Below are 8,317 nucleotides of genomic sequence, written 5' to 3'. Positions count from 1 at the left end.
AACATGCCTCAATCCTCGGTCACCGACACTCTTGATCCAACATGGTAGAGTTCTAGGCATTCATACGTTTTGTTGCATTCATTCCACATTAATTCGCACACTTGGCTCCTTTGGCCATCACGCATTGAAATGCATGATTGGTGGTCCAAGGGTCGAGAGCCATACTCCTTTGAGTTTATAGCATGATAGGGAAGGTGGTTGTACACACATTATCTTGTAAATGTCTTGCCATGCACTGTCTGTCCTCTACTGCAGCAAAAACAGAATTCTACAGGAAGATATGGCCGGTCGGCTATCCTCAGTGCCGGCCGGCTACCAAAATCTGGCCGAGAGCCTTACAAATGGTCGATAACCAATTTCCAATGGCCGGTGGTCCTATCTCTTCGCCAGTGACATCCCATAGTGCTTGGGGAGTGGTCCAGAAACATCCTTGGGACTTGTGCAATTTTTAGAGGAGCAAAACAGTGCAAACAGAGGCAACATGTGGCATGACAATGGGTTTCCGAGCAAGGCGATCGAGCATGCATCATTCAATCATTTCGAGGTGGAGCTGCGACGGCCTCCTTTTGTAATTAATTTGTTAATTAATTAAGGGTTTGTAATAATTAATTTGCTAGGATAGTTGATTAATCATTTGGTTTGTATTATTTATTCGGACCCTCCGTCGAGAGGGCGAATTTGTAATAAGTGTGCGTGCGCGTGTGAATGTCTTCCAACCCCATGTCTTTCTCCCTTTTACTTATCTGCTTTTGATGGTTAGTTTTAAGTCATATTTCAATTAGCATACTTATGTTAGCATGTTTGCATACATTCATTCGTATTGCACGAACCGGGCTCGACGCATCATACTAATTGCATAGTATTTCAATTCCAACTTGAATATGTGTATCGAGTTGTCGCATTTCATATGCCATTCTTAGATTAGCCGAGCCTATTCTAGTTGCATTTTGCATGTGTTGCATTGGCCATCTTAACATGAACTAAGATCATGCATGATTTCTAACTAGTTTCTTGTTTTGGCTCGGAGTACTAGGTAAGTGCTTATGCTTTAGCATCTTGCATGAGTATGAGTGTTACCATGATAGCATGCTTACTATGAGGCTAACTACTTATGTGATATAACTGCCTGAATGCCTGTGGGTGAATGTTAGATTACTTGAATTAGAACAATTCATCGAAATGCGAGTTTTAAGCCCACTTGGGAGTGGCAAAATCTTGTTTTATTAAGCCCACCCGAGGGTGGCAAAATCCACGTCTTAGCCTACTTGCGAGTAGCACATTCAAACCATTATGTGATACTTTGTTCCAAATTAGGCAATCTAGTCTATACTTGTGTGTTGTGTGCATCACATAGTAATTCTAGCTAATTAATCGGAAGAAGAACACATGTGTTTTCAAAAACAATATATCATGTTTAGTAGTGGCCGATCTTTGATTGGGCAAGTGGGGGTGCTCATAGATGACCTTTCCCAATCGTACCCAAGTTCCCGAGCCGAGGCAACTTTGGTGATGACGGACACGTGGCCTTAGGCAACAAGTCAGGGTTTCCTAAATTTCCCAAAATAAAATATTTAGGTGGCGACTCTGTATCTGGCAAAGCAGTCCATGTTTGGCACTTCTTTCTTAAAAATCAGTTTTTCAAAATGATTTGCCGGATTTGGACTCTTTGGTGATTTATCGGTCTCGCATTGCACTTTGCGGGATTAGATTCAGAACCGTGACATTTGAGTCCAAACTGTAGTAGCATGAAGCCCTCGGAGCGCGTCTACAACATGCATGGAAGAATTGTTTGAAATCAACTTCAAAATACCATGAAATGCACATGCATGCATGAGGTGATTTCTAATTCTACATTTTTAGCTTAGTTCTCATGTTTTAACACTTAAATCTCTTGAATTCTTTTTCTTAAGAACTTGAACACAAAGATTAGGAGTCAAATACTCACCTAAGATCTTGAATTATTAATGATCCTAAGTTACTCTTCCCAAAACTCAACTCTCTAGCTAGGTTCCAAGCCAATTCTCATCAATCTCCTTCTTGCACAATGTTGAACCCAAGTTATCTTCTTTTCTTCTTTTTCCACATTTTTAGCCTCAAAATTGAAGATATAGTGTATGTAAGGTGGAGTTCTAGAGTGATATTGGCCTTTTATAGGCTCATTAAGGAAGCTTAATCAAAATTGGGTTAAGACTAATTTAGTAACATTATTTTATTCTAATTATTTCGTTTCGAATCGAATTTTAATTGAACCTATCAGAAATTTCCAAAAATTCAAAATAACACATAACCCAAGTCAATATCGATAAGGACTTCAATTAGCAGAACAAAACAGAAACACAAACAGATATTTTTAGGGTAAACTACCAATAGGTCCTAATAGTTAGACTTAATTCCCATCAAGTCTTATTAAAAATAAATCTTAATAAAATTGTTGTTAAAAATAATTTTTTTGTGACAATTTTTTACATAAGTCGCTAAAAATTGACAATTAGTGATTTTTTTTGGTCATGATTTTTATAAATTGTCGCTAAAACTTACAATTAGTGACCTTTTTTTATGACAAATTTTTTTCATAGGACCTATTAGACAATAAGTCCACTTATTAGGACCTACACGTAAGTACCCCATATTTCTACGACAGACAGAAATACATGCAAATAACATATAACACATGTAATTAATGTAGAATTTCATCTTAATTACTTATTAGGCATGATTTAATAGCTAATCACAGGTCAGGGTTGTTACAATCAATATCAACAATAACAATAACAACTACTACAAAACTCAAATCTAGATAGAGAGACATCAAACAAACATGTATATCACTATCTATATATATCAATGATGTTGATGAATAGATCTAGATCCGTAGCTCTACCATGGTGATGACAGAAATCTCCCTCGTTCTCGATTCAACTTGTGGAGGACTATGGAGTCCGGTGAGATAACGACTCGATTACGCCACATATGGTGGTGATTTGTTGCAGTGTTATGGCAGATAGAGAAAGATAGAGAGAAATAGGAGGTAGAGGTGGGTAGAGTTGTGGAGATCGACAATGGAGTCGCAGTGGAGCTCGTTGGTCGCGTCAAAGTAGATGATGCGACAGTCACAGTGGCATCAAATGAGGCGTCAGAGGAGGCGACGAATAAGGAAGCGATAGGAATGGCAATTTGAACCCAGCCCGACGGGGACCTGGATCGCCCTGCCTCGATAAGCACGTAGCACTTTTTCTTTTTCTTTTTCTTTTTCTTTTTCTTTCTTACAACTTCCTAAATGAAACATACCATGGGACTAATTGGTTGCAGGTCCCATTACCAATGGTCAGTTCCACCTTTTGTATTAAAACAATTTAACTCAATACAAACTCGTCCATCTAATAAACAGATTTAAGTAAATAAAGTTGAATTTAGTACGAATTAATAAATTAACTTGATCATCTTGTTTGCTCTATTAAACTTCTTTTGCAATGAATGGGAGATGAGGTAGTGATGGAGGTGGTGAGTGAGTTTGATAGCTCCATTAATTTTTATTTATTATTATTTTTTAAGTTAGGAAATTTACTCATTGCTTTAAATGTATTCACAAGATGTGATTTATTTAGAATAATGTTATATGCATCAATTAGTATATTAATAGATGATATGGTATAATTTTAGAGGTTTTAATTATTTGTAATTTGTATAATAAGTTGGGTCAATAATAATATTATAACACTATGGTGGTGATAGAGACCCCATGACTTTCACACCCTCACACATTTTGTGAGAGAGAAAGAGGAAACAGAGAGGAAAAAAATAATAATGAATGGTCATAAATTAATTGGGAGTTGTGGAAATTACAAATTTTGGGGTCCCAAATATTATTGTTATTTAAAAGTGTGGAACGTAATTTTGAGTAAGGTAAGATCTCAAATTGAGATGCTTAGGTGTCAATAAAGTATTAGCTGATATATTGGAATAGGTCAGGCCCGACTGAAGTGTAACTATTTGGAGAGGGGTTGATTGGCATTCCCAACAATAGCCATCTTTTTTTTCTTTTTTCTTTCGCACCATCTCTTTATTTTTTTCTATTTTTTTTTTAAAATAAAAAAATATATTTTAGATCATTGCAAATAATTTATCTAAGTTATATAATTTTAGAATTCTTTATAGAGGTTTATCTCAACTCAACTAAAAAGAAGAATCTTCGGATGAAGTATACTTCTCGAGCAACTAGAGTTTTACAAGTAAGAAGACTACTACTACGGAGTAACTAAGAAGAACGTTTTTTTTTTTTTTTTTTGTTTTTTAAAGATTTAATTGTGTGATCAAATTTTATCTCACATAATAACTTGATTGTAAATTTAAATGAATTTAAACATATTTCAAACAAATGAAATTTGAACAGTTCAGAATTTCAAGTAAAGTTTCATAGCTGGACTATTTTTTACTTCTTAATTTAATTTAATTTAATTTTTTGTTAGTAAATCCACTCATTGCTTTATGTGTCTATGAAAATTTGATAAAATATTATGAAAAATGTTAGGGATACTAATAATTTTACTAACACACTTACAAGTTGATGTGGGTCATATACCAAGTGATGGTTGATCTTATCAAAACTTGTGAGTGTGTTAGTAAATATGTAAGTATCTCTAGTATTGTTAATATTATTGAGTAATTTAAAATTTCTACCAAATATTTTATTAAATGTTTAAGACCAAGTTTGGCAATCCAAAAATAATTCATCTTTTTATCTTTTTTTCATCACATCACCTTTCTACTTTTCTGTACATCTTTTTGTAAAAAAATAAAAAGTACACTTATTTAGGTCATCCCAAACAATCCCTAAATGTAAACCTCACACTTATGTATAAACCTCACACTTATGTAAAATTCACGTCCATGTGAGACATTTGATAAAATATTTATTAGAATTTTAAAACCTTTAGCACTTTTCAATTTTTCATTTTCTATTTTCATTTTTTAATTTTCCAAATATTTTCCACGATGTAAATTAATACCCGGAACACGCACGGTAGTTTGGTAACTTCTTCCTCCAAAGCGCCAAAATTGAATTAATCACTCTAAACTCTCAGCTTCCAACTAACCAATTCTGTCACAGTCCAATCAAAGTCTCTTTGCTTGTATCAACATCAAGAATCTCATTGGGCTGTCACGTTTTAACAAGTCACGCTAAAACATGCCAAATTTTCTGAACCAACGTGCCACTTTCTGTCTCCTTTCTCGCCATTTTCTCACTCCTTTCTCCCCGTCTTCCTCAAAAACCAAAAACCCTACCCTATATATAACACACCATAAACATCTTCTCCGATCAAATCAATTCAATCCTCCAAATCCACATACATTTACAGAGTTCAATTTTATTATGGCAACAACATCACGATCTCTAGAAGTGACAATCATTTCAGGAGAAAACCTGCGAGTCGATCGGACTCGGCCTGTGAAGAAGAACGCCTTCGTCGTGGTCCGAACCGACTCGTCTCCGATCTCTCAATCGACGAATCTCGACATCGATGGCGGTAGCTACCCTACCTGGAACCAAACGCTCCTCGTCGACATGCCGGTTCACGCCCGGTTCTTGAATGTGGATGTACAATGCCGCTCTAATTCCGGCGACAAGGTCGTCGGAACGGCGAGAATTCCGGCTTCGGACTTCGCCGGAGGTTACTTTCCCGAGAACTACTTGCATTTCTTGAGTTATAGGTTGAGGGACAGTGGAGGTGAGAGAAACGGGATTGTTAATCTTTCGGTGAGAGTGAAGCTTCCAGAAGGTTCTGGAAGAGTTGCCGCCTCCTCTGCCGCCACTTCGTGTTCACAGTCGCGGCCGTGGATGGGGGTTCCGGCCGCCGGGAAGGTTTCTGATGGGATTGTCTCCGGCGTTCCGGTTTGGTCTAGGTATTACTGATTGGTGAAGATTGATATGCATGGTTTCGAGGTAAAAGGGTGAGCTGTTGATTGGATTGGACAGTAATGTGTGTATATTTGAGTGATCTAATGATTGATTGAAAGTGTATTGAAATCTATATAAAAAAATTTAATAATAAAAGATCGGGAGCTTTTTCTAATAAAATTTTTTTTAAGAGTTTTATTTCATCTAATCTATTTTTTTTATTATTTTATTAGATCTTATTTGAGGTAAGAATACCAAAATACCTCTAATCTCTCATGTCCTTATTAATGTTTATATTTAATGTTGATTGTTATTATTGTTTGGTAGTTTTTTCATATTAATTTGAAATGAATTATTATTATTGTATTGTTAATTATATGATGTGAATATTCATAGAAAAGTCATGTGACTTAAAAGAAGTTAAAAGTCAAAACGTTAGCTTTTAACTTCTTGCCAAAAGAGACCTTTGATTATGCTACATATGTCTGTGTATAATACATGATCTTATTAATGGTAGTCTTAAGAATATTAAGAATATCGATTAATAAAAATTTAAAATAATTTTATATTTTTATGATACATATTTATTAAAAATGTATAACTATTTTAAATTTATTAATAAGTTTTTATCAGGACACTCACCAAATAGAATTCTATTATAGTTAAGGGTTTTACTTCCCAAGTTCCAAGTGATTTAGCAGATAGAAAGTCATCGATTCACATGGTTGTAATTACACTCTATTTAAATGGGGTGATTTTGTAAGAATTGAGAAAAAAAAAAAAATTATTCAGTGTGTTTAGTTTTAATTTTTTGAATTAATTTTTTCAAAAATTGAGTTTTTTTATTTTTTGTGTTTTTTTTTTTTGTTTTTTGTGAATATTTTTAAAATTTTAAACATTTTTTTTACTTTTTTAGATGCATCTTACTTAGATATGTCTAAAAAGTAAAATATTTGTGAAAAAATATTTCAAAAATTGATAAATACACAAAAATATGAAAATATACTATATTTTCTTATTTTTTTTATATTTTTGGTATTTAGTGAATTTTTTAAATATTTTTTTTGGCAAAAATTATACTTTTAAGTGTTTATGTTAGGTGCGTCTAAAAATTAAAAAAAAATTGCTTAAACTATTTAAAAAAATTAGTAAAAACAAAAAAAAAATAAAAAAAAAAGGAAGTATAATTTTCTGAAAAGTATTTTTAGAAAACTCAAACCAAGCAAAGTGATTATTTTTTTATGTTTGGTATATAAGTTGAGTGAGAAGAAGTGAGAAATGATAAGAGAGATACTCTCTTACTAAACATATTTTATTTCTCACCAAAAGTGATTAGATTTAGTGAAAAATAAATTGATTGATTATGAAATATTTATAATACTAAGATTGCCCCTTAAAAGGGTATATCACACATTATGTCATTTTTTTAGTTATAAGATACATATGAGTGTGTATTATATAGTTTTTCACCCCTTTCTAATTAACTATAAATAGAAGATTGGCACTGTGGGCCTATTTGATACAGTTTCTAGTATATTAAAATTTGGAATAAAAACAATAGGAGTTACTAACATCTCCAAATAATTAGTTTATTAAATTATTTTTGTCTTATTAACTATAAACAAAAGCTTCATCAAATACTTAACACAAATTTCTATTTAAATTTTTTTTATAAATAACTCCATAAATTGTACTAAACAATCCCAATATATAAGATATGATAAGAAAATAAAGTAATCATAGCATTGTTGAGGGAATAAATAACTTCAAAATAAATTTCCAAGGCAATGAAGCAAAAATTTAGCAACATTAACATGTGATATTACTAACCAATAACATAATTACACATGTGATAATAACTCTACTATTCATTCAAATATAATTTTGTAATTACCATAGATATATATTAGTAAAATTAGTTATACTTGCATAATTATTTGTTATTAAATGATAATTTTAACATATCAATAAATAATAAATAATAAATATTTTATTTTTATTTTTATTTATTTAAATTACATGTATACACCGTTTTTATGTATAGGTTCCTCCTTCAAGGAAGCGCCCAAGTACCCGGAGGGAAATATGGTCGTTTGACGATGTCGGCTATAAAAGAAAGTTGATCGTATCATATACGCGAAAAAGAAATCATGACGTCATAGTGCCCTTGAGACAATGACATAACGCATTCTTGATGTCAAAAGTGACCCCCTTCATGACAGAATTGTGAGTCTGTGCTTTGGTTGTTAAGATGGAAAAAAAATAATAAACTAAGAAAAATGTTTGCGAGCACTAATTAGTGCTCCCACTAATTAGGTGGCAGTGGGTCTCGTCATTAATGATGTGATGTTTTGATCTTAGAGTTGTATTTTTTTTTTTTTTACTTTTTTAATGCATTAGTGCTATTAGTGGTGATGTTTT

The 8,317-nt window shown here is 32.8% G+C and overlaps 1 protein-coding gene across 1 annotated transcript; it reads left to right on the top strand.

Annotated features, from left to right (window-relative positions):
* Positions 1-5,209: 5,209 nt before the first annotated feature.
* On the top strand, positions 5,210-6,076 carry LOC114268027 (BON1-associated protein 2). Its single transcript, XM_028209126.2, has one exon. The coding sequence runs from the start codon at positions 5,372-5,374 to the stop codon at positions 5,909-5,911; it is 540 nt and encodes a 179-aa protein (XP_028064927.2). The 5' UTR covers positions 5,210-5,371; the 3' UTR covers positions 5,912-6,076.
* The last annotated feature ends 2,241 nt before the right edge of the window (positions 6,077-8,317 follow it).

Source organism: Camellia sinensis, chromosome 5, assembly GCF_055761805.1.
Source record: "Camellia sinensis isolate YWXY chromosome 5, ASM5576180v1, whole genome shotgun sequence".
NCBI classification, from domain to species: Eukaryota; Viridiplantae; Streptophyta; class Magnoliopsida; order Ericales; family Theaceae; genus Camellia; species Camellia sinensis.
This window is presented reverse-complemented; position numbering and strand designations above follow the sequence as displayed.

Excerpts from the sequence above, each read along its gene's own strand:
- LOC114268027 (XM_028209126.2), top strand. The coding sequence starts at position 5,372 with ATGGCAACAACATCACGATCTCTAGAAGTGACAATCATTTCAGGAGAA.